This window comes from Pithys albifrons, chromosome 9 (genome assembly GCF_047495875.1).
Source record: "Pithys albifrons albifrons isolate INPA30051 chromosome 9, PitAlb_v1, whole genome shotgun sequence".
NCBI classification, from domain to species: Eukaryota; Metazoa; Chordata; class Aves; order Passeriformes; family Thamnophilidae; genus Pithys; species Pithys albifrons.
Window position 1 is genome coordinate 16,815,237 of NC_092466.1, and position 26,979 is coordinate 16,842,215.

Sequence of the window (26,979 nt, forward strand, 5' to 3'; positions counted from 1 at the left end):
CACCTTGTACCTGCCTGTTCTGTTGCTTTTCTTCTGGATTAGGCAGTCTTCTTTAGAATTACTTGCAAGGAATTGAAAGCAAGATTGAGTCAAGACTTGGAAAGTCTCAGCAATTCACTTAGAGCCATATTGTAGCTGTATTCTGCAACTACTTTCTTATGCTTTTGATCAATTACCTCTACAAGCAATGCACCTGTCTTCTAAAAAGAACTGCCTCCTAATATGATGTTCAGCACATGTACCTACCTTGCAGCATCTCAGTTCCTTCCCTCTGCAATCTGGCCAATACTTACCCCAGATGTAAAGCAAGTAAGAGACCGGCAAGTAAGACACAATGGATGCAGACTTTACACAAGTCTGCTTGTGACAGTCTGTTCACACTACCATGTAAATGCTGTTTAGTAGATTGCTCAGTTTGTAGTAACTACTGTTACATTAATACGATGCTTAATGTTTAGAACATAAGGATTGCCAAGGCCTCAAAATTAACAAAAGTTAGAAGTGTCTGCAAGTTTACTTTACTACTATATATATACTCGAATTATTTAGCTACTTTAAGCATCACTTTAGGAGCTCACTCACAATGGAAAGCATGCTGTGAAAAACCAGCCACTCAAAATTTAAGTTCCTTTGCATTCATGCAGAGTCCTTGTCTATTTACTCATGTATTGCACAGTATTTAAACTTTGTACTAAGAAAACTGTCTGCTAACCTTTCAGTGTTGCTCCTCACAAATGTCTAGGTTCTTCTAACACTGCCTTCCAAGTTAAGTGTGTAATGCCACCATCATTCTAGGACTGGGGAAAAAAAAAAGTGTGAACACATGAAATTCAAGTGTACTTACAGACTTCCATATGAGAGATTAAGTATCTCTTTTTTAAGGTAATTAGCACTTCTGAGCACTTTAAAAGTACTGCTGCTCCTGTCCATCAACTTCAAGTGCTTAGCACTACAGGTTACATTGTGGCTGACCTATAAATAACAAATGTGCTCCAGACAAAGGGGCAGTTATATTCACCCTCAAACCCTTCTTTTTATCCACGTTCTATGTGATTACAGGGGTACCTTATTGTTTTGACAACAAATAGGCAGGGAAGTGAAAACAACACCACCTTTGACAAAATAGTCTGTTCAGCCTGAGAACATCCTAAGTACAAAACAAACAAACACACCAGCCCAGCAGTATGCCATCACCTGTTTTACTATACTCGTGTGTTTTATTCAGGAAGAAAGGAAGAGAAGACTAGTTACTCTGCTTTCCATACCCAAGCTCGATCTTTTGCAGCTTGGCAGGACTGTGGTAGAGATGTGTTTTGAAAGACAGTTCCTAGCTGGAGAAGAGAAAGGTTTAAGCAAGTTTCAGGTATAGGATTGCACCAAGTTACCATTTCCTGCATTCTGGACATAAAATAAATTGGCCCTCAGGATGAAGCACAGTATGTAAGAAATCCTGATGCTGTGGAGTGAGCAGCCATTGCATATAAGAAACGGTGACTTGGGGCAGGTGTTGCAGTGCCAGCCGTCCTGTTAATGCCATCATGTGTTTGTACCAGGCAGCAGGTAAGTTAAGTCTGACCTGACTAGCAGCACACCTCTCCCCTCATACTTCTTTGATACTGCTAACCAATTCCTCTTACTATAATTATCATTAACTGAATAGCTAAAAGAAAAAATACCTAAAACTGTAACTAAAAAAATAGACCTTAAATAATTTTGTCTGAGAACTCAGGGCAAAGTAGTATCATATTTAATAATGTACAGAGAAGCATTGTCTCCCTACCTGATAGAGAGTATAAGGAGTTCTGCAAATCATTCCTGACAGTGTTGCTTGATGAAAGGAGTAAGAACTTGTATTCTCAAAAATCCAAGTGTTCAGATACACGAGCTACAAAATCACATTTCACTATCAAAACCACGAGGACAAGACAGAGATCAGGAAGTGTTGGGGGAAAAAAAAAAAAACAAAAACATCTCACATGACAACAGCACTGCAACAAATTTTTGCTAAACCATTGGAATTACTGAGGAAGGGCAACCATGACTTACTGATAAATACACATCTGGTCAAGAATATACAATGGGCTCTTCAAGGCCTAACACAAATACTGTACAAACAGTTGACGACCCTGCACTTGCACCTATTTCTATCCGTCCCAAAACACTATAACCAATTTAAGGTACTCTTATCTTGCTATATGTGCAATGCTACAAACTATCTTAAAGTGTTACGGTTGCAAAACCAAGCACTCAAAACTAAGACACTCTACCAATCAGGTTACCTGTGCAATCTTACTTTGTCACATCAGATATATCCATTACAACACAAACATTAAATATACGATCATTAAATATTTTTTCCATACGGATTTAGGTATTTCATTTGGTTCAAAAAATACTCCATGGATAAATTTTAACTATGTAATGAAAGACTGTTCTGCAGGATATTTGTAAGGCACCTTACCCATTGCAGGAGTTGGCCAGGGAAAGGCTAGGTTCAAATGTTAAAGCAGTTGAATACTTCTTTGAAGAATTGACCTGCACATTCTACTGCATCGTCCATTATGACATTGTTCACATCATTTAAGCCAAATTTTCTCCTGATGGTCATTAATTGTGATCTTAATTTCATTAAAGTCCCACATGAAAGTCTTTGAAATCTGATCTACAGAAATGCCAAGCTCTTAGGATCTCAAAGCATTATGGAAAAGCTAGTAATAATAAAAGAATTATATATTCATAATAGTACTTGAGCAATGTGTGCTAAATAATAAAAAGACTAGAATTAAGTGTGGGGAAACAAAATATTAAATCACTACTTAGGAGGGAGCAACAGTCTCTGCCCTGAATGTGATGGATATCCATGGATAAAGTGTCACACGACAGTGAACTAAGATTGTATAAAGCAACCTTACTTCAACATTTCCTAGTTTTACAATGTTCTTTTCCACAGTACCATTTAAGGTTACTCAATTCATAGAACAAACCAGTGAGGAAAAAATTCCAGTGACAGTTGTCACATTCATAGTTCATCCGTACAGAGAAACCTTCCCATTCTACAGCAGAACTTCCACCTCAATGCTAAGTAATTATTAACAAAACTGGTTATCCTTGCTGAGGTTGCACCCAGTAGGTTTAGCAACAAATTTCACAGATATTTTTGCCAAAGGCAAAGACAATGTCCAAAATTCATGGGTTCAATTTCAGGGTTTATAGGAGAGCAGACAACAGCTTGATCCTTCTAGTCAAAAAAGCTTAACATGTTTTTGTGCTTTCCTAATGCTGTTTCTTTCCAACACTTCCTCACCACACTAGTCTTTTTCACAGTTCCTAGCCAAACTCACTTCACAGCTCAAACCCACTGTGCAGCACAAAATGACCCATTTTTGATACAAAATAGATACCAGCTGTATATTAATTCACCCAAATTATGCTGCCTTGTCTGCTCCAGTTGACTCCCATACAGAACTCACCAGCTTCAAGGCTGGCGTACATCTTCCTGCCAACAGACATATCAAGAAAGAAAAAACTATCTAGCCACTGATTTTTTTTAAATCATTTTAACACTTTCTAAAACATAAGTTAAATTTAGATTAGTGGACATGCCTGTGACGTTCATGAAAGACTTCCAACTGTTTCATTGGTAGCAACGCAATCTTCATTGCATCCACCTGGAATAAAACTATAATGCAGTTACAGGCCTGAAATGGTGCTTTGCACTTTCTGATGTCCTGACTTTCCTATAGGGTTTGTGGCAGACATAGCAAGACAGGAATATTTTCTATAAATGCTCACAGTCATCATCTGTAAACACAAGTTATAGCAAATTTAATAATGACAAAGTCAATACAGATTAGGAATGTTCACCATTCTTAAACACCATATACATTATGAATATATATACTGTATATTTTCAATCAATTTCATTCTGACTCACCGTATAAACACAATTGTAACCTCTTTATTAATTTATATGAAAAATACTTCACTAAGAAAGTAGACAAAACTGCACAGAAATAGTACAAGTGTCATGTGCATAGCAATATAGCTTAAAGCATTCACATATGGCTTTGTTTAAACGAAACTCTTGGGGGAGTGGCCCTATACAGGCCCATGGTTACAGTCGACATCATGTAAACTGCTTCACATTTTGAGGCACTTGCTAACAATAGTGTTCAATCCCTGAAAAACAAATTCAAGAGCTACTAAGTGAAAACAACAAAAATCCCACAATAACAACTGTGTGTATTTGAAGATTTTTAAAATTGCACAGAACTGAAAAATGGGGGAGGAGGTGTAATTTCTGTGCAAGAATTAGACCAAGTAACTGAAAAATATAAAAATATTTACATGTTTAGGGATTTTTAAATATGTACAGAACAAAAGCCCTGAAGATTCTTTCTACAGAATAAAAACATAGCACAATAGCAGTAATAAAAATAATATATCTTTTTAAGGAATTGTATTTGCAGTAAATTACAAGATATTTAAACCACAAAGCTCCTTGATCTTTCTCAAAGTTGATGGCAATAAGAAATATGCTCTTTCTTTTAAAACACAAGCACTTTGCATCATTTTTAAACTTCAGTTCAATACTGACATACAAAACAAAATGAATTGTGTATCCTAATTCAACCGAGTACTTTTTGAAGAACTTTAATACATAAGTTTTATTTTCTTCACTGGTCATCATCACATTAATGAATTCCAATCTCGAGTAGCCTCCATCAGATGCCTCTGTCCATGTCCTACCCAATTATCCTGATTGTCAAATATTCTACCACAAAACCAGCAGCTAAACTTAGCTTTCAAGGTATTATCAGAGGTAGTTTTCACAATCTGGTAATTGTTTTTGCTAGTCTTTTTCAGTGTCAGTTTTAAGACAAATCTTTCTTTTACAGGGATAATAGGTTTTATTGTCCTGTACCTTTTTTGAGAAAAACCATCAGTAGTTACATCCAAAGGATTGCAGAAGGCCGGCTGCAGAAGCGCTTCAATAGTTCTTTTTGACAATAAAACCTTAAGAACATGTCCCTTAAATTTAGCAATGGTTTTCATTACATTTACAACTTCTGGAACATCTACATCAGGATGGTTAAGCACAACAACTGGCTGATTTCTCCGAGGGCATTTTACAAGCTGGTTAGAATTAAAAGGAAGTAATTTTAAAGTCCTCACAGTTTCTTTTGATGCCCTTTGTTTGTAAGGGCTACCTGATTCACTAACAGCTGCAGCTTGATTCTTTCGCTTACGCTTTCTGTGCAACATCACTTTCTTTCTTGGAGGTTCTGGGCAACTCACCTTCTTTTTACGTTTGAAATTCTTATTTCTTTGCACACCTACAGTTTCTGAACTTTTAGCCCCAGTTTGTTTTACACTAGGTTTTACTTTTGTGGTTCTGTTTTGGATTCTCCATGTAGACTTCTGACAACCAAAGTTATTCCTGTTGTTAGCAGATATCACTTGTGTTCTCTCAATAGAACCTTTTTGCAATTGTATCCCTGCAGACTGAGTAGAATAAACAGGTTCTACAGGAGGAACATAACATGCTGGGTTAGAGCTTGCCAAAGAGGCATTTGCTGGCATTAACCCACCTGGTAAAATTAAGGCATCATTAAAACTAAGATTAGTTTGTTTCTGTGCTAGTGCAGGAGTAAGGAACTGCAAGTTATCCACCTGTAGTGAGGGCACTGAGTTGCTTCCTGACTGAGTGGTATCAGCCAGTGTATCTGAAGTAGGAGGCTTCATTTTCAGCAAAAGCTGTTGTTGCATGGCTCCAGTTTTCTTTGGTTGACAATCTTGGTAAAGGGCATTATGCTGAAAAAAAATTGGTTTATGAACTACAGGCTTGTTTGGTGTCATACATTTCAGAAAAGCTCCCTGCTGTCCACCAGGCAAAAGTGCATAAACATCTTCTTCCTGTTTAATTTCCTGTTGGTTTACTGATTCCAAAGAACCAAAGAGAGCATCCTGATGCTCAGGTAACACTTTCAGAGAACTTCCTTTCACAGATGACTCAAATGAGTTTGTAGTTACAGAAGGTCCTTTGACTGGCATGCTATTCAACGAATCATTTGCGGCACCACATGCTTCCCTATTACCGGAATTTCTTACGTTTCCAAAACTGTCATTTTCCCCCTTCACTTTTGAAGTTGATATGGTTATTTTACCAAATTCTCTAGATGCAATTCCCCCTAAAACCTGAGAATTATCACTATCATTACTGGCACTTGCAACTGTTCCAACTGACCCGCTAAAAGCCAAAATCATTCCAGGTCCTTTATTTGAAACAAAAGATGCAGGTACACCTTTAGTCACATGCCCATCTGATGAACCACTGGATGGAAGAGATTTTCCTGAAGCCACCTGTTGTGTAGGCTGGTTAGAAAGGTGCAAAGGAACAAAAAATCCAGAAGGAAGGGACTTAAATAAAAGGGTTTTCTTCCGTTCCTGAAGAATGGGCAAAACTGGTGAAAAGCTGCTGGGATTTTGAGCTGCAGACAGTACTTTCTCTTTTACTAACTGCTGTGTTATGACTGAATCTGTACAAGTTTTTAGCAATGTACCAACATCCTGAGTTATGGATAATTTGTCCACATCCTGTGAATCAAAGGATGTTCTGGGTGTCTGCCTTTCTTTCCCACAACATGTACCTTCATTTGTGCTACATCTTGCGTTCAACTCTCTCTTATATAAATGAAAGTCTACATTAGAAGGAGGCCTCTGAAAACCACACGCAGCTGTGGAGGTTTTTAAATGCGTAAGGGCTGTATTCCTGGTCTCATGACCAGAAAGCAGCTTATCAGAATGAAGTTTTACACAGTTATTTGTCTTTTTGGGGGACTCTTGCTGAGTTGTTTTCACTTTTAACACATCTTGCAGAAACTGTTTGATTTCAGGCGATAAATAATTAGCTGCTTGTTCACTTTGCAATGAGAAAACAGATGTGATTTTAGGCATTAAGAAAGAGTTAACACAATCAGAGGCATTTTCCTGGAATTTCTCAGCTACGTTCTGAAAGCCTTGATCTATGTTAGTGTCCAAATATTGCTGGCCATTATAATGGTTGTCCATAAAACACTCGCTGTCAACACCACATTTAGATTGGCCTTTAAAAGACATGGAGTTATTTTTAGTGTTTATGTGTTCATAAGTTTTATTAATACTTGATTGGGCTGACATAACTTTCTCTGCTTTTAAGCCTTTCATCAACTCTGAATATGAAGATGCAGATTCACTTCCACTGTTTTGAAAAGAAACTGTTTTGCTAGATACAAATTCTTTGTGTCTGTCACCTGTTGACATCCGAATGCTACATGGATTACGCCAAGAGTCCACTTTGGAATAGTTGTGAAAAGACAGCAACGCTTCATTAGAAGAATCCACTGAAGTTGAATAATAGAGATTATTAGTTCCATTACTATTATTCAGGCCACCAGTTTGTATTTTCAGTTCAGGAAAAAAGGGCATTTTCACAGGGTCATAATGAAGCGTATCTGTAATAGTGGGTGGTAATACCTGAGGATGATTTGAAGCGCTAAAGCTTCCCCAAGAGATGCTATTTTGAGTTCCAGCTTTTGTTACTTTCTCACGTGGAGGTACAGTTGAGCTCAGCATCATTGGCAAATAATTTGAACTTTTTCCTACAGTTGTATTAGAAGGTGCTACAGTTTCAGAAACACTCCTGCCATACAATATAGAGTTCATTTGCTTTTCCACTTTGATTTTTCCTGAATGAGGAGCAGGACAAGAAAGCGGAGGGGAGGTCAATGGGTGAAGAGAATTGTTCTTTAAGGTTGACTGATCAGTTACATGTGGTATAGCACCTGAAGACAGGCCACAGGGATCAGCAGTCTGCAGCAAAGGAGTTGCAGAACCATCTTTAACAGGATTGGTTTTCTGACCCAACAAATACTCATTTTGCTTATTTGTAGGTAGTAATTTTATAACAATATGTTGTTTTCCATCTACCATTTTAAAGCCCATAAATTTAGCACTGTAATTTGCCGGAACAGATATTTTATTGTTTTTAACCATCAACACTGTTGGCCCATGAACACCATTTTTCAATAATCCCAGGCCATAACTTGTTCCATCATCTGCCTTATTGTATTGTGCAGCAGTAGAAGAGAACACTCCTTCCAGGAAATTTCGCTTTTCTGTGTATTTAACTTGATCTTTTCCTTCATTTGTTTCCATATCTCTCATACACTGGTTCAGCTCCTCAGCATTTGTCTGAATTTTATTCATACTTCTTAGCACCTGTGCATTTTCTTCTCCAGTATTGTTACTTCCACTGCTTATTTCTTTTCGTCTCCAGAATGCTTTTTTTGATCCTCCTATTTTATACCTTTTTAACACAAGCTTCAGGGCTGCTGGAGTCTTCACTATTCTTTTTTCATATTTATCCTTTTCCAGTTTTTCTTTTGCAATAAAGTGGTCTCTGTGTAAAGCTATGATGTGTTTTAAAAGATAGTCTTTCCGTGATGTGCTGTAACTGCAATAATGACAACCAAAAGAAAACATACTGGTATGAACAAGAAGATGATTTTGGAGCTCCTCTTCCGTAAAGTTTTCCTGATGGTATTTTCCACATTTATTGGGAATGTCTTTATGTCTGTGAATGTGCTGAACAAACGTGCCCACATCACGGGTAGAAAACCCACATTTCTCACATTGGAAGTGACCATTGACACAATGCTTTGATATGAAGTGTTTTGTCAAATCCAACAAACTGTATATCTGTTCGTCATTACAGAGCTCACACCTGACGAACGTGCTGTGATGGATGACGCGCCGATGCTGTTTAAAGGACTGGAAGTCATTCGCTGAGAAGCTGCACATCTCACAAGGATACAAAGGCAACTCGCCATAGTGCAACAGCTGAAAATGTTTCTGTAGGTCATTTGGACTGTATCTAATGTTATCCTTGCACTTAGTACAAGTGAAATTCAGTATCTTTGCTGCAGTTTTCAACTCTTTTTCAAATTGCACTTCTGGTTTATCTTGCAAGTGGCTTCCCTCTGAACAGTCAGGACTGCTTCCATTTATTTTCTCTAGACTTAAGGACTTCCTTGCAGTTTGCTGCTTACACTGAAAGAGTTTTCTAAACCTATCAACTTCATGTTTCATTAATATTTCATTTGGAATGTTGACCTTGGGTAATTCAATTTTCACATTTTTTAGTCCATAAGCGAGACTGACATCCAAAATCGCTGGTTGAATCCTTGTAGTTAAAGGCACCAGTTCTTTTTCCAAAGTAGTGTCTGCAGAAAAATTCTTCACAGAATTGTGATTTAAGAAATGAATTTGCTTTTTATCACAAAAAACCTGTTTCTTTTCAGATGACATGATTTTAGGTTTTACTTTTCTTTAGGTGAATTCTCGAGATTAGTCTTACTTTCTGCAGCAAACGAGACTCCTGTGCCGAGTCAAAGCTCTACAACTTCCCCATTGCATTCTCCTGAAATTAAAAAACAAAGCAAATTTTACTTTTCAAACTAATGGGATTAGAACACTCATTACAATTCATTAATGAATACATCCCAATCCTGGAAGTTATTCATTTTTATAGTAGCATTTGGCGGGGGGGGGAATGATGAAGGGAAAAAATAACAATTATACCATAACATTTGTTTGTTTATGTTGGAGCTGTTTGTTGGGTTTGCTGTTTGTTGGTTTCTTTGAAATACATATAAAACTTGAGAAAAGCTTTAAAGAACAGCATCTACTGAAAGATAAAAACATTGAAATTCCATGTCATCAAATTTTGGGTTTCTCTCACTCTGGCATCATTAAGAAATCCCAAGACCTATTTTTTAAAAAATGAAGCTTGTGTTTATTACTCATTTGGAATGTGAAGCAAACATAAACACTCCTCTGTGACATGGATCATTAACTGAAAGTAGCTAAAGTGCTAAAAACAAGTCAAATTCAACAGGATTTGGTATTTTTATTATTCAAGTCTGCTACTCTAATAGCAACTATTGTGCTTAAAAAGCAAAGAAAAATCAGAATCTGACAAAGATCTACTTCACTAATGGAGACGGGAACTTTACCAAAAACCCATCACACTGATCAACAATGAACTTTCCATGTGCCTGCCTTCAGTACCACACAAGTCTGAAGTGGTCAATAGATAAACGCTCTCAGCTTTCACACCACATGTTCCTGGGTACAGGTTAATCTTTTCAGAACAAGTGCATGACTGACAACAGACTCCTCCATGGATTACAAGGCTCAAACAGATGTGGTCGCATCACTGTCCCACTACAGACTCCATGTCAGTGTTTCCACCACAGGCTGCACCGACCAATTACAGCAGCTCAAGTCTATGTTCAAACTACACTCCCACACATCAACACAAGATCAGGAGACAAGAAACAACAGCAAAGGTAACTTAAATTTTGAAAAGCAACACTGGAAAGAAGAACTGTTTCTTCACTAGTACAATACTTTTTAGTTCTAGCTTTCTATTCTTTCCTAACAAAAGTTAGTAAATTGTTAGCTGAGATCTGATCAGTGGTTCTCTCTCCACTACTCCCATGTCCACACTGAAGCAACACAGACTTGGAACTCACCAGATCATCTTATTTATTCACATTCAAATCAAAAGAACGATCACATCCTCTCCCTCATTGTGATGAAGTGCAAGGCCTGTTCCTAGAGCTCCAAGCCACCATAACCATCAGCCCTAAGGTCTTCCAAATATATTCTTACATTCCTGTGATAAGGAAGTACCCAGCATTATACACGCCAATACCTGAGAAAGAAAACGTAGACTCAAAAACTTTACAAGTCCATGTATCATCTATCAAGAAAAGCAAAGCACTTCTTTTTTCAGCATGTGCTTTATTGCATTCCTTTGGAGACGATATTAGCATTTGTGCACAATTTTTGAAAACAATAAGCAAAACAGACTTTGTCATTTTACACAAATCCGATATCAAAGTCCCTTAACTGTGCTCTCCATCTGTGAGACCAGCGAGGGTTCAACCACACACCTGACATTCAAAAAATCAAAAAAATTACAAACCACAGAGATGTATAATCCCTCTGTGGGAATCCTTCTAAACCAAAACACTGAGTACAGGATTTTTATTTTCTCTTAACTCAATGACACATTGCCCATCCTCCACATAAGAAATATATGGGATATTTACCCTACTCTGAGCAATTCATGCACCATTTCCACCAAAAGGGCACTTTTCTAATGCATTCTCTGGTCAATGGTAAAACCCTTCTTTGAACAGGAGCAAGCTGAACTCCCACACAAAGAAAAGATAACTAAAAATTACTTGGATTTGTTTGCTTGAAGATTTTTTAAATACACAGATGCAACACAAAGATTACAGGCTGTATGATGCAATACATCACCCTGTCAGTAGCTGCCCATCGTTCACATTAAAATGTTACACTGTTAAACACTGACACCTGAGGGATATTTACCTTAACACTACAAAAATCAGAAGTTGATAAAATGCTGCAGAGAACAAAGCTCAGGCTTTTAACATGGGGCCAAAAACGGGGCCAACATGGTCCTCAAATGGGCAAAATTGCACTAACGGAATAAAACATTTATGTTTGGCAAAGAGTCCCAGTCAGGCATATTCAAACTCAATCTGAGATCGCCTTTAAGTAATTAGCTTTATAAATCACAACTTAACACTGGCATTAGTGGACAGCATGCAACCATATACAAGCACCTGCCACATGACAAATACCGACCAGAAACAAAGAACTGTTAAAAAATCCCACGGATCTTTAAAGGGACACTATCAAAGAAGTCTGACTTACGCAAAAGACTTGACCTCAATTCTTCAACAGTTGGGGCTTTTCCACAAACGTAGAAGAGGTAAATATGCAAGATTCAGAAAAGGCCACAGTTAGGAGAAATAAAAAAGGTTCTGAAAATAAAAGGAAAGGTATTTTAAAAGGCGTAAATAGGTGCATAACTGAAAGCTAAAAAGCACAAATCCCTCACATTTTACATTATGTGCATTTTTAATACACTGATGACAAAAATATGAACTATGTTCTCTCCCAAGGAACACCATCAAATCAGTATTGTATATACACAAAATACACAACATAACAAGGCCTATTTTAACCTTAGCTTTGCCACTTTGCATTTGTAACTGGTAAGCATAAACATGTGATAACTCAAAAATAGAATAGAAGGAAGTAACTGGTACTTCTATCCATCAAATTTTAACTTGAACTCAAAAGGCATTTATCTTTTCTTAAGCAAAAATTTTAATTAATTCTACAGCAAACACCTAATTTGAAGTTCCTGTCAAGTTTTGCAAAAGTCTAGGATAGAGGCAGAATATTACATTCACATTATCTGAAACAAGTTAGTGGATTTAAAACCAGATATAATGAATACAAATATTGAAAATACATAAGAATGTGCCACAGTTAACTCTCGCTTAAAAAAAAGCCCGAACCACTAAGCACAAATATAAGTAACCACTGGAGGCTCTAAGCCTCAATTTTCCTCCTCCAAAAACGTTCAGTAGTCTGTATTTTGTCTGAAGGAAGTACACAAGAGAAAAAAAAGTTTTAGCTATATATTTTGATCTAGCAAAAACTGACATACTGGAGTTTAACACTGCTAAATTAGGTAACTTTAAGTTTTTCCATTTAGAACAAAACTCAAAATACGTATCCAGGCAGGCAGTATTTTTCAGATTTCTGTAAAAATGTACACTTATTTAAATTTTACTTAGGGGAAAAAAAACCCAAACAGCCAAACCCCTACTCCGAAGTATATTCCACACCTAGTCCCACCCTATGTGCCTGCACATGGAAAGTGGTGCCCCCATCTCTACCAGGACCTGGACACACGCAGGGACTTACAGAACTAGATTCTTAACAAACCTACAGAGCCGGAGCGGTCAGACACGACCCGGCAGCACAACGCTGCATGAGTGAAATCAAAACGAAACGAGTCTCAGGTCACTCTCGCAGCTCACGGGAACCGGCCCTTCCCGGACGGAGCAGCCGAACGCGGCGCGACCGCGGCCAGCGCTGCCCACCTGAGGCACGGCCGGGGCTGGGGGGACGGAGCTGCCCCGGCCCCCGGGCTCGGTCCGGCCGCGGGCACAGCGCCGGGCGCTGCCCGACAGCGCGGTGGGGACGAGCGGGGCACCTCCCGCCTGCCTTCCTCCTCCTCCTCCTCCTCCTCCCTCCTCCCCCCGGGAGCCCCTCGGGCGGCAGCGCCGCCCCTGCCGGGCCCCGGGGGCGCTCGGCGCGCAGCCCCGCGGAAAGACACGCTGCCGCCGGACCGGACAGAGCGGACCCGCCCGCCCCGGACACTGCCTGCGGTCCCGCCCGGCACCGCAGACCGCGGTCCCGGTCCCGGTCCCGGTCCCGCCCGCGGGCGGAGGGGGCGGCGGGCACGCACTATTTCATGGTTCAGCCTCACCGCAGAGTCCCGTCCCGTCCGGCCGCGGTTGGCGCGCCCTGCCCGCTCCGTTCCCTCGCCGGCCGCCCCTCCCTCCCTTCCGCCCCGCCGCCCCCCGCAGTTACCGCCGCTCCCGCCGTGGCCCCGCGCGGCGCCGCCCGCGGCCATCACAGCTCCCCATCCGGGCACTGCGCCGGGCGGGCGCGGCGGAAGGATACGCGTTCACCTGCGATCGGACGGTAGCCGCCGAGGGCCAAGGGCAGCAGCGAAGGACCGCCCCGCGGGACCCGCACCGGCACAGCCCCTGCCCTTCCTCCTCCCGCCCCTCTTCCTCCCCGCCCCTCTTCCTCCCTCTCCCTCCCCCCACCTTCTCCCTCCCCTCGGCCACGGGCCTTGGGCACATGGCACTGTACGTGCATTGGATCAGTTGATGTGGTTTAATGTGTTCAAAATACCCCCAAAACCAGAGCTGGAAATCTGCAAATGAAGCGCTTGTCTTTGTTGGAGACACGCTATCATTGCTGCTTCAAAGTGGCATAAACAGCACGCGCTCTTTGTGCTGTTTTAGAGCACATGGAAGGTTATCCAAAGTAAGGTGGCCAGAGAATGAAGGAATGTAAGAGGCAGGAGATGAATTGTGATTGAAAAGGTCATTGAAAAGGAAATCTTCTCTCCACTTACCCAACAGCACTCAAAAATCAAAAGGGGGAAAAGGTTTCACAAAGGAAAAAGCTTAAACTATCTCATGAGCACTCTTTTGTCAGTAGAGAAGCAACATATAAGCAATAAGGTGGAGCACAATTGCCCAGATCAGACAAGAGAGACTGGCAAACCCAGAGAAGTTTGAATCAAAGCAAGCTGCAATGACCTGTTAATGCACAAAAATGCTCAGAAAACAAGATGAACCTCAAGCCTGTCTCTAAATGGGCAAGATTTTACTCTTGGTAGCAAACAGACTAGAAACCACACACCATTGCACGTACTGTCCTTATGCAACATTACATAATACATCCTGAGTACTGGTCTGGTTTTCTTTCGCAAGGCGGGTGCTAATTTCCGTTTTGGAAGGTACAGATAAACTGAAATAGCCACCAAGTTGTTCTACGCCATAAAATAAGCCATGGCATTATATATTCTGTGACTCTGCAACTTCTGTCCACTTTTGCATTTCTAATAGTTACGAGTATCTGTTACTAGAGCCCTCCCATGGGTTTTTATTATCCAGGCACCTATGTCCGTACCTACACACTTCAACTCAGGTAGTTTACCCTCTCTGCCTCAGTGTATCCATCAGTTGGAGTGAAGGTGTACACTCGCAAGAATCCTAAATAATTAATTATTTATAAGATTAATTTGGTTTTCTCAACAGAGCAACAGCTTTGTACAACCTTTTGATATCAATTAGGAAATTCCTGAGTTTCTTTTTCAGGAACTGTGTACCATTTCTCATACAACATATTTTTCCCATGAATATTAACAGAACTTCCTGCATTTCAACCTGAGGTACATAACATACACTTCACACCAAAATCAAATGGGAAAAGTAAACATTAAGCTATGAAAGTTTGCTTCCTGTTGAATTCACTGGAAATCACAGAGGTATCTTCATGTGGAATAGGACACAACTTGTTTCCTCTCTGCTGCTTGAACGAGAACTTCCATCCCAATCACTGCTGATAAACCTCTCCTAATTAAATCTGTACCAACTGTGAATCTAATGGGAAAATGCATTCCTTTCTTTTCCTCAGATACTTTTTTACTTCTTTGTACCTTTGCTATATCACCACATGTGGAATTTTATCTGGATTTTCCAGGAATTGCTCTGAAAATGACTCATCATGGTATTAAGTTAGATATTGGCAGAAATCTCTCCAGTTTTATCCAATTTTGACGTGTTCCATTGGCTGCCTGCAAGGTTTCAAAATGGCTTTTAAAGGATTAATCCTAGACTAAAATCTAATAATCTGTTGGTTTAAAGTAGCAATTCTTAAATTTTGTGTCATCTAGCATCTTGAATCTTTAGCTAATCTACTGCACTCCAGGTCTGACAAAGGCAGCAGCACAAGAGAGTTTCTCTGCATAGCTTCACAACTATATAATTGCATTTAATCTTGTGTGCAAATGAGTTCCTACTTCCATATTCATTCATCTTTGGAACTTTTCCTGAGATTAATAATAGCAAGTGGTAACTTTTGAAGAGTGGAGATAGAGATTGGAAGAATCCAGGCCATATAGCTCTAGACTAATTCTGAAGCAGGAACGTACCATGGATAACCCTTCATATACAATCCTCATTCCCTTGATAAACTGCATATTCTCTTTCTAGCTATTTCAAAAGGTGTATTGGAGACAGCAGTTGCCAGGTTGCCTTTTAATTGTGCCCCATGGCTTGGCTTTAGATTTCACAGCCTAACGGCAGGAGATCAGTTACAGTGTGTTGATGGAGTTTAGCAACAAGCTAAATAAAGACATTTCTGGTTTTGTGGCTCCATAATCCATGTGAGATGTGTTGGTCTGTATTTCAGTTCTGTGCCCCATGAGGCTTTCCCAGCAGTTCTCCAGACTTATACATTGTACCCATTCCTATTTACAGAAACAGGGCAGGCTACTGGTGTGAACATGTTTGTTGGTTTGTAATGAAGTGTCTTTGTATTGGGGAAACTAAACCTTTAATTAAAACCAGCTGGCACTATAAATGGTTTCATGTTCCATAATACCACATTTTCAGTTACAGGTACAGAAAATCAGGGGGTTTCTTCATTCTAACTAAATACTCTTTCCTCTTAAAGGTGGAGTACTCCACCCCACACAAGAGATGAGCAAAACAACTGCATTATAACAAATTTTTATCCCGAATGCTGCAGTATTTGCACCGCAGAGAGTTTTACAAAAGGGCAAATAATCCATGTGACAGCCACCCTGTTACTGTTTCTGCATTTCCAGTCAGCCAATTTATTTACCTTTTTGATAAAGGTAAATACAGAGTCCCAAAATTTCAGCAAATATCATGTTTCTTGATAGCATATGTGTTGACAGTTGATAAGGGAGAGTGGCCAGATGTGCACAGTTTTGAGGCATAAGAGGTCAAAAGCAGAAGTACAACATTACTATTAAAATAGTACTTCCCATAAGCAAAATCCAGTCCTAATTATTTTACATTTACAGTTATGTGTTAGCTTTGCTAATGCTATTTCATTATTTTCCTTGCCATGAAATTTATTCCCCCAAATTAAGGGAGTTTGCCCACAACACTGTGCTTGTAAAACTACAAATATGAACCTATTAGGTATTTGCAGAGAGACTACAGTGATTAATAAAGCAAAAGATTAGGAGCAAGGCCAATCTGGGTTCTAATCCCAGCTGAGCCACTTACGGTGTAACCTTGGGGAAGTTACTTGACCTTCATGTTTCTCAGCAAACTGTGCTGGAAATTGGATACCAGCTGGACCTCAGAGGATACCAGACACAGCTGCTGAACTCCTCCCAATTAACAATGTTAGAATAATGGTGAGCAGGCTTCCCTAATTATTGTGGGGTGCTATGCACATAAATATAGTCAAGGGTTAATGACCTTCTTTCCCTTTCCTGACAGAGCTAAACTGATACTAAGAGTGACCTACATACTACATGTCCTGTCCAGTTGTTGGCTATATCATACATTAATAGTTCATACAAGGCACTTAGGATTTAAAAGGATTCCAACTCTTCTCTTCCACCCAGCATTCTCCTGTACTTCCAGCAATGACATTTATCAGATTATCTGATTAGTATGACTAGATTTATAGGCCCAGACTCTGAGCTGCATCCATGATGAACCGCCTGCAGTTCTTTAATATGGTACTATCAGCCCGTGTCACCAGTGAGGAGCGAGGGCAGCTCCAGCCCAAAGTCCTGCTGCTCCCAGCACCACGGTGACTCCTGAGGAGCAGCGCAGCCTACACACAACAGGACACTCTGCAGAGGTGATGACATGGCCATGGCTTTGTGGCACACACCACATTTCCCTTCCCACAAGGTATAGCAGTGTCTGCAGTGAGATGGAATACACTCCTCCTCACCCTGGCTGGTGACACAAGATCTGGTCCCTTCCATGACCCATTCTACAGACAGGTCTATATTGACCACCAAATCTTGTAACATCCCTCTTGATGACAGGGTCCTGAGGCCATTGCTGTGGTGTCTTTCCAGTTGATTCACTCTACCTCACAATGCACCCAATCATTTTGTATAAACCACTGTCCAGCTGCTGCACACCCTTGACAGAGATGATGTAAAAAAGGAAAGACTGAATCATAAAGGCTGTGCTGAAAATGTGAGTATATAGAAATGGAAATAATGGGTTAGACTAAAGGACTAACCAACAGAGTATCTCCATCACTGCCACAGGGAGGAGCACAGACCAGAGCAAGATGCTTCCCCAAAAAATCCCAACTAAGGATTTGTTGCTTACTACCAGCTAATGCTTGTATCCTTGAAGGTTATAACTCCTAACAACTCTTTTAGTCCATTAATTTCTCTATTTATTTGAAGCCACCTATCTGGCAGATGATAAGACACAGTGAGCAATCATTTTGTTTTGCTATGCCACATATGTTATTATCATATTCTTCACCTGTCTTTTCTTCATACAGAAAAAAAATTGTCTAATTATTCTTCATATTCAAACCATCCTATGTATTCAACCATCCTTATCTGCATTCTCTGCTCTTTGAGAGGTGAGAACTGCATCCAGTATTCAAGGTGTGAGCGCACCAAGAATATCTACATGCAAAACTATGTTATCTCACTTGCTTTTTTAGTATTTTCCTAATAATTCCTAAATTCTGCCTCCTTTTTAGTGGCTACTCAGCATTGAGGTTACATTTTTATGTGCTTGCTTGTTGAAGTTCCTGAACAGTACCAGCTAATTCAGTCTCCATCACTAAGTAATTAAAGCTGAGATTGGCTTTTGCCATGTGCATTACCTTTACCCATATTGACATGAATTTCATTGTCCATTTAATCACCTCATTATAGCATGGGATTTTTCTGAAATTCTTCAAAAGAACCTCTTGTCTTCATTAATTTCATTTTTACTAAGTATCACCATCAAGCTTGTCTTGGCAACCTCAAATATATTTTTAAAGTAATTCAGATGCTAAGTCTATAAACATACACATAAAAGCAAATATTTTTTTCTAATAATAATGGCAAAATTTTCCCAAAGATTAGCAAAGCTTATTACAGACATTTACCTTCCTCAGTTGAAGTTCATTCATTTTGTTTGAATGAAAAGTTCAAAGCCAGGTTCCTAATCTTTCACAGGAAAGGTAGCAGAAAACGTCTGAATAAGAAGTGCCAGAACTCTGTGTTTTTTGTTGTTTCCATCCTCAAATATTTCCCCTGCTCTTTCTCCCCCTTTTATATCTTTTTCTATAAAATTTCTATTTTGTTACTTCCCATCTGTTCCTGTTTACATTTTTATCTTGGATTTTTTTCATTTCAGTGTCCTTTTTCTGTTTATTCTGCTTCTTGAGTTTCCACCTTTTTTGTTTTGCTTGTTTTGAAGGATCCTCTACAGTTCTGTATTTTTCCATTATTATGATTACAACCATTCCATCATTTAACACTCATTATTTTTACTGCAGTACTGAATCCATAAGCATTCGTAAGCCTTGATGGACCTAACAAAAAGATGGCTGAACACTTGGCCTAAGTCAGTGACAAAACATAACACGGAAAAATAGTGGATGTGGAACTGTAATGTAACAGCAAAAGTGTTGCTGGGAGTAAGCCTGAAACCACAGTATGTTGATCGCTTGGCTCTGCTGACTGGAGATGGTACATTGTTTGAAAGGCAATGTGGGAACTTCAAGGAGTTGTTAAATGTTCCACCAATATATAAACAGGGGGAAAGTACTTGTAGAAAATCAGTTATTAAATTAATTAAAAAATCATAGGAGCAATGGAGAGTGAAGGAAGACAATAGAACCCTCAAAGACTTTCCTTCTCCAGATCCATACTTCTGGCCATGTTACTTCTACTCCATTTCTCCTCCACTGGAAATACCACCTAGCAACTCTAACCAGTAAAAATTCTCATGTATTTTCACAAAAACCATGTTATGTTTCACAAAACAAGAAAATCGATTTAGTAAAGTGAGAATTTATGCTTCAGAAGTGTAACTCTTGCACAGGGCAAAGCTAAGATATCAGCTTAGTGTTATTCCCACCTAACCCCTGTTCCTCTGGTATAATTGGGGAAAAGGAGCACACATGTTGCTCCTTGGAGATGTGCTCACAGCTGCCTTTAGGACTTATTATGGAAATTGGATATTGTCCCCTGATATTAAATCTGCCCTCAAACTTGGGAAACAGACTTTTTAATTACAACAAACATTATCTCCTTATTCTGGTTACTCTGTCATCCAGATATCCAGGCCCCTGGAGTGTCTCAGCCAGTCTATATCTTACTTCTTCCATTTCCCCCCCCTCACATAATGATTTCACTTTCAAGTTTTGACTATGCTTTCAGTGTAATTTTTAACCAAAAAAAAAGTGAACTTGGAGGTCTGCAGGTAGCAGATGAAAAACAAGCACAGACCAGTAGGAACAATTTGAAAACAGGGTCACCAGGAAAGTAATTGTAGCTTCCTCTATGGAAAATGCATTTGTATTGACTTCATTAACTTTGTATAAGAGAAAAGACAGACTTTGGACTGCAGAGTCCTTTTTTCTTCCCCTTGCAAAGCTGGCTAATACAGACTTAAGGTATTTCATAAATTACAAGCAAATGGAAATTAAATGTACTATTACTCTTCACAGCCTCTTCTCAGCCTGTATCTACACAGTACCCAGTAATGGCATACTTGTCTGAGTCTAGGCATGGCTTCCCACGGCAACTCTCTGTTACAAATAGTAAATAACAAAATAGAAATGTACAAAATATAACTTTAAACAGTAGGGTGAAATTTTACATTGCAAAAAAGTGTCTCAGGAGTATAGTTAGACCTCCTCTTGCACAGTTGACTTGTGGTGTTTAAGCCACCCCTGCTCCCGTTGGGGTCGCTGTCCATGTGGCTGAGTCGTGATCTGACCATTGGCATTCATTTCTGTCAGTGCAATCTGGTGCTTCAGTTCTGGGGGTGAAACCCTCCAGGAAGTAGTGACCATGGATTAACAGCAGTAAAGAAAGTGCCCAAGCATATCAGCAATGGGCATATCAAGTGTTTTTTACTTGCCACATTCAACTCCAAACACGTGATCACCCAAGGAATAGTTGAGGTAAGTGTGTTAATTCGTGTAACATCCCTTCAGGGAAACAAGAAAAAGGGGTCTGAGGATGGCGATGGGGCCTATGGGGCAGTCAGGATGAGGTTGCTTCCAGTTTCAGAAGCAGAGGGAGTAAGGATCATTTTAGAAGGCTAAAAACCTAGCTACAACACAACCTGTGGGTAAAAGGTTCATCTCATTCTTTATCCAAGAAGGTAAAGTCAATCCCCTAGGAAACCTGATCCCATTTAATGTGGAGGGACATCTCCACAGCAGTAACAGGTTTTCTTACCTTGAATGGTGGAACAAAGTTTTCAGGTGCTTTGGTATTTGTACTCAAAATTTAAAACAAATAAAAATAAACAAAACAAACAAAAAAACCCACAAAAAAATGGAAAACCAAAGCAAAATAAACAACAAGAAAAAAAAGCCACCAGAAACACTTTGATGTACAGGTAAAATAAGTGAAACAAAAATCTACATTCATTAAGGATTCCCTAATCCCTCTAAAGAGATCTATGTATCCAGTGCAGAGCAGCAGAAGCACTAAAGAGGGAAGATCAATATAAAAGTCAGTTCTTGTGAGCAGTGATTTTGGCATTTAAAAGCTCAGAAATCACTGTGGGAAAATTAACCTCTACACAGTGCTCTGTAACAAGGAAATTAAAAAAAATTGTCTGAGCATGCTGCCTGAAAAATTACAAGGCTATGATATTAAATATGAAAGCAAATAAAATTCAAAGCAATCAAAAGTGCCTGCATGTTTTTGCTTTATAGCAGCAATGAGAAATCACATCCTGTGAGCGTATAACTGATTTAGAACATAATTCCGCAGAAGCCTCCAAGAGTGTAGAAGCTGACTCATGCCTGCAAAACCTTGCATGAGTTGCATGTTCAGCAATACCAGTAACAAATTCAGTGCACAATAATGAAGACTTCAAACCTGTTGGGCAGTAGAACAGGTTATTTTGGCATATATAACACCCATTCTATTTTGATCTGCTGCCAGCAATAGAGTTGCAACACATTTCTGAAGCTGGTTGTGATACCCACATTGCTCTCACCTAAATGAGGGTCATGCCCCTTTGTTTAAATTAGCTGAAACAATGGAAAACCACGGATCCCAGAAGAGGTCTCAGGAGAAAATGGACAGTAATGCTGAGTTTTTCCAAGGATCTGCTAAAGGTGGGAGAGGTGCAATACTGGTTTATACAGCACGATGAGAGATTAAAAACAGGAAAAAATACCCAAAGAGCACCCTGAGAGAAAAGCAAAGCACAGGGCTATCTCTGCAATTTTTCTAATACTTTCTTCTTGCATAGTCTTCAAAAGAGAGACAGAAAAATAGCATGGTTGCTATGAAACTTGTTCCTGCTGTTTGGTTACTCTCTGTCTACAGGATGCAAGAACAGGATGGCACCAGAAAAAACCACCCAGCCACCTTCATCCCCACTGTCTTCTCCAGAGAGTGACAACATGCAATACTCTGACTATAAGGGTAGGAAGATAAAAACGTAGCGTGGAGAAAGAGTGAGGCTGTTTGCAAGAAAGAAAACCTGAGATGGTCTCTATTCTATGGAATAATTTCTCCAGAAAAAAAAAGTCAAAAAATAGATTTGGCCAGCTTGAAACTTGCTAGCCATTCTCAATGAGTGGGATACACAGCTACACCAACCAGAAAATACCAGCATTTCTCTGCCCTGTGAGTAACACACAGATATCCAGAGGGTCAAGAGCTCACCATTCTTTAAGTGCAATTCTTTAAGTTGCCTTGCAAGACTACTTCAGGTGATTCAATACTAATAGTTCAAATAAATGGTTTCAGAGAGAAACAAAATAAGAGAGATTCTTTTGTCAAACCTCCTGCTCTTTGTGTTTTTTGCAGTGCTGCAAAACATGTTGCTGTGAGAACTGTTGACCAGAGTTTTTCAAAGGCATCTGTCAGTCTGAGTAAGCCAAAGTCGAGTGGGAAAGGGAAGGCTTTCTCCAAACAGGCGGGCAGGGGACAAACAACCTTCTACCCTGGGCAGATTCAGTAAAGACACTGCAGATTAATTGACAGCAGACCAGTTTGTTGTTGCATGTAGGACTTGGATATGTGGATGAACAGAGATGGCAAGAACTATGAATGGAAAGCGGCCAATACTGAGGAAGATGAAAGTCAATCAGTGGAAGAAAATAACAATGGGAACATTAATATCCTTTTGTGAAAAGCCATAAAAATGAACACTCTAAAAAATGGGCTAAGAGTGGAGCTCTTAACATGATTCAATACCAAGATTTTCTGAAGTGCAAGGAAGCTTTGCACTTGCATTTCCAGAGTCGGTGTATTTCATCCTATCATCTGAGTTCGCTATTAGAAAAAAAACGCCACTTCAATCACCCTTCACTCATCTATGCACCTACTACAATGTCCTTGAGTGTCATGGACTTTTTCTTCCCATTTACTGAACACACAGGAAATTGTTCTAAATTATCCCTATCAATGGAAACAGGCTTATTGCAGCCAGACAACTACTGTTCTGTACTTCTAAAGCAGATTAATTTCTTCAGTTCTCCCCATGTCTTTATTTCAGCGAAATTTTTAAAATCTTGTAGTGAATTATGATAAACACACAGAAATCTAAGCATAATATTTTAATTATTGTTGTTTCCAGATTAAAACCTCCTGTTCTTAGAGGATTGTCTGAAATCCCCCTAGCATCAACAAAAAATTATTGAGCAGGGTTTGTGATCTCCAGCTCCTGCCTTGAAAAAAGGAGGTGCTTCATGATCACGATAACTAAAAGAACTCCATCAAGCAGAAAGAGTAAAAGAGACAAAACTGCCTTGTTATTACCTAAGACCCATAGAAATACAAAATGGCTGTTAAACAAGGTGACTGGAGAAAGAAGGGATGAGCTATTAGTCCAGCTTTCCTTAGCACTGAATAACTACTGTTATCACTCTGAAACAGAAGGCCTCTGTACTGCTTGCCTGGTTCTCTTCTCAAAAAGAACTTCCACTTCCACTGTGGCCAGCCTGGGTGCAATTCTATCTTGCAGGGTCCAGTTTATTGCTCAAATAAGAATCTTGAAGTAGGCAAAACAATAGTCATGACAACCATAGCCATCCCCTTACTTCATGTAACAGTCCCCCTCTACCTCTTTACCCCTTTCCACTGGAGAAGAGCTGAAGAGTCCAATCAAACCCCAGACAGAAACAGCTCACTAACCTAAAAGATTCCTAAAGAGAGGGTTTTCCCAGGAATGTTAGCCAAGCCAGTGAAAACACATGAACTTCACCATCTAGACGCTGAAGATGTTGAAGCATCTGTTGGTCTTCATCTCTTAACACACCAAAATCTATGGCTGGGAACTCTTGAATTTTCAGTTGGTTTGTTTCTGATCATCTGTTTTGCAACCAAGTGGTACTTGGTCCCCTGCAGTCAGCTGCTTGCTTGCTACATTAGGCTCTTGCTCCGCGAAGGTAGACATCCATTGAGAGAGGATGGGAATAAAAACAAGCCAGAAAGACAACTTCCCTCCTGTCTTTCAATTCTCGTTTGGAAGCACAGCAGAATCATACAGAGCACAGGGTTGACCAGTGAGCGCAGCAACAGCCACACTGTTACACCAGCTCAAGATTTATCAGGGCTCAGAGGTCCACAAAACATTGGACAATTTCATTGCAGCAATGGCAAATGGAGCCTTAGAGAGATTAAATGACCCACTCTCGGTCAGGTAAGTGGTATCTTGCAAAGCTAACACGTAAATCCAAACCATCAATTTACCAGTTTAACACGTTAATAACCAGTCGCTCTTTTTCAGCCTTTTTGCAAGTTTGTACCTGAGAGGGGGTATAGAGCTGTAAAGTTTTGTCCCGTTTTCTCCAGTGTCCTTCAGTCTTTTCCAGTCTTGTGCATAGAGGTTGCAGTCAAGACTATCCTGAGGGCTTGCAGATTTTGAGGAGCAGGTTTGGTACAGGCAGCTGGGTGTGCAAGATGCACGTGGAGCAGTGGGCGGTGGGAGCCCCAGGCAAGAGGCCGTGAACTGCCTCCCTTTGGATAACAAAGGACGAGGGTCCTGTGGCTCCGCCAGGGGACTGGACACCCCGATACAGCGGGAGCCCCTGGCCCCCAACTTTCGGGTGCATAGATTGTAAGGACATAAAAACCCCAGGGGTCCTCCTTGGAGGCTCAGTCTCGAGCTATTACTCTGTTGTTGAGCCAAGATTAAACTATTTTAAGATTCCAAGGGTCTGAGAGACTGCTGTGGGAAGGCTGGGGTAGAGCCGATGAGAAAACCTGATTTGCCTGTGAGTGTGGTGAGCGCAGGGCGTCAGAACCTCCCTGAAGCTGCCGCTACTAGGGCGTCTTGGTGCCAGCTCAGAGGACTGAGCGGCTTCTGGATGGGCGGACCCAAAACTTTCCTTAACACAGATACATATTTTGGTGTACACTTAAAGAAAGATACTTAGTACAGGCTTTCCATATAAAGAGCAAATGGAGGTTTCAACTCTCCAAACACCAGTAAATTCTACACCAAGTCATCTCAGGCAGAACATAGCTATGTCAACAGTCAGGACAGAGCAACATCATTAAAAAACGTGTCTTGTGTGGCCATCCAACCTCAAGCTGGAGCTCTGAGATGAACAGAAAGGACTCCACTTATTACGAATTTCCTTCAACTTAATCTTTTGGCTACACAGTGTTTTCATAGGAGTGTTTTCTATATATACACACCTACACTTGCATACCTAAAGCTTTTTTCCTCCATTTATAGAGATTTAAGATCCAAATGCTGAAAATGTAGTGAAAGCATTTCACTGTAAGTAGTTATCACAAGTAAATAAATCAAAGACCATAGAGATACATTTGACAAAGAGTAGGAGGAAACCATGCAGAATTTTCCTTCAAAGAGTATAGTCATGCTGAAGAGCAAGTTCAGACTAGTTTGCAGACAGTAATAAGAAAATCCAATGGGTTCATCTCGATTTATTCTGAATAAGAAGCCAGTGAGTGATTTTTCATTTTCCATGACAGTGAAAAGTTTCCTACCCCAACATGAGGCATCTGCCTACACCGTCCTCTCACAGGGAGAAAGAAGAGGGGAGGGTACAGGAGACATCCGAGCCCTGTTAGAAGGGATTTCTCACCTCCCTGAACACTGTACATTACCCGTGTCATTCCTGTCAAATTTTTGCTTCCCACGGTTCCTTTCCTCTCAGGATTTCGTTATTATTAATGTGGTGGCACCTGTGGCTCTCCTGCCTTCAGGCAGAGCAGGTGCAGAAGGAAAAGGGGCAAGCTAAAGTGCTGGCCCGCGGGTGCCAGGCTTCATCTCTGATCCTGGTGGTCCCTCTAGAGGTAAAACAGTAGTGCTGTTTCCAAATCTGCTTATCCACAGATACTCCTGCCGAGTTGGCAAACAGGGATAAGAGTGAGTTCTGAGAAGCTGGCACGTACCCAAGGAGGTCTCATGCTCAGATCCAGCTGCTACAAATTACCAGGTTGTAGTACACATCAAGTTGCACCAACTTAACATACCCATCAGCTAAGCATGGGCTCCGCTGCTGCACCCAGCCCTGCCTCGCTCCCAGCTCCTTAAACACTGAGGCCGAGGACTTCAATATACTAAGAATGATTATGCCTGACAGGTTATTTATTTCTTCTTTCACATGTTCATCTCTTTCCCCTCCAGCATTCGTGTCTTCATTGTCAGAAACTGAAGGGAAAACTAATAACATTTAAGTGAGGACTGTTAGGTGGATGAAAAAATTACATTATTTACACTTACTCACTTTTTTGTATCATCTAACTTCAGTCATGCTCAGGAAAAATATCCAAGTGTTACTGATGAAAAAAAATATGCCTGTGTGTGTATTTATATGTACTTATCTATACACATACACACACACACATATATATATATAAAAGGAACATTGAATCTTTTGCTTCCTTCTCACAGTGATTACACATTGATCACAACAAGCTCCTCGAGACAAAAGAGCCACAAAAGGTCTTTGTCTGATTGCTCTGCTGCCAATCGACAGCATTTCACAGTCTGGATGCCCAATTTCACACACACACACAGACACACACACAAATACCTTTGCCTTCTGCTCTGCAGTTGCACACAGTCAATGGAGCCCTAAGCCACCAGTTTGTCACTTACTGTTACCAGATGAACTGTGTGGTTCCAATCAGCAGGGTGCCCAAGGGAGTTGCACAGATTTTGTCACTGCATTTCAGGGGAGCTGAGCTGTATCCTCAGTGAAAAGTTCAGAAAAAAATGTACACATGCAAACCTGGAAGCCAGAGCTGACACAAGCCTGAGAGTGGTG

At 40.2% G+C, this 26,979-nt stretch overlaps 1 protein-coding gene across 5 annotated transcripts; it reads right to left on the reverse strand.

Moving 5' to 3' along the window:
- Positions 1 to 3,808: 3,808 nt before the first annotated feature.
- On the reverse strand, positions 3,809 to 26,844 carry ZNF518A (zinc finger protein 518A). Of its 5 annotated transcripts, XM_071563834.1 has the most exons (4): positions 13,531 to 13,604; positions 11,794 to 11,903; positions 10,578 to 10,759; positions 3,809 to 9,460 (listed from the first exon to the last, which is right to left on the reverse strand). In XM_071563834.1, exon 4 carries the CDS (start codon positions 9,346 to 9,348, stop codon positions 4,690 to 4,692), a length of 4,659 nt encoding a protein of 1,552 aa, XP_071419935.1. In that variant the 5' UTR covers positions 9,349 to 9,460; positions 10,578 to 10,759; positions 11,794 to 11,903; positions 13,531 to 13,604; the 3' UTR covers positions 3,809 to 4,689. The 5 variants fall into 5 exon arrangements, with proteins under 5 accessions (XP_071419935.1, XP_071419937.1, XP_071419938.1 ...); XM_071563836.1 differs by lacking the exons at positions 10,578 to 10,759; positions 13,531 to 13,604 and adding an exon at positions 26,811 to 26,844; XM_071563837.1 differs by lacking the exons at positions 10,578 to 10,759; positions 13,531 to 13,604 and adding an exon at positions 13,632 to 13,663.
- Positions 26,845 to 26,979: the final 135 nt, after the last annotated feature.

Bases quoted from the DNA above. Each gene is read 5' to 3' on its own strand.
- ZNF518A (XM_071563836.1), bottom strand. From the start codon at position 9,348: ATGTCATCTGAAAAGAAACAGGTTTTTTGTGATAAAAAGCAAATTCAT.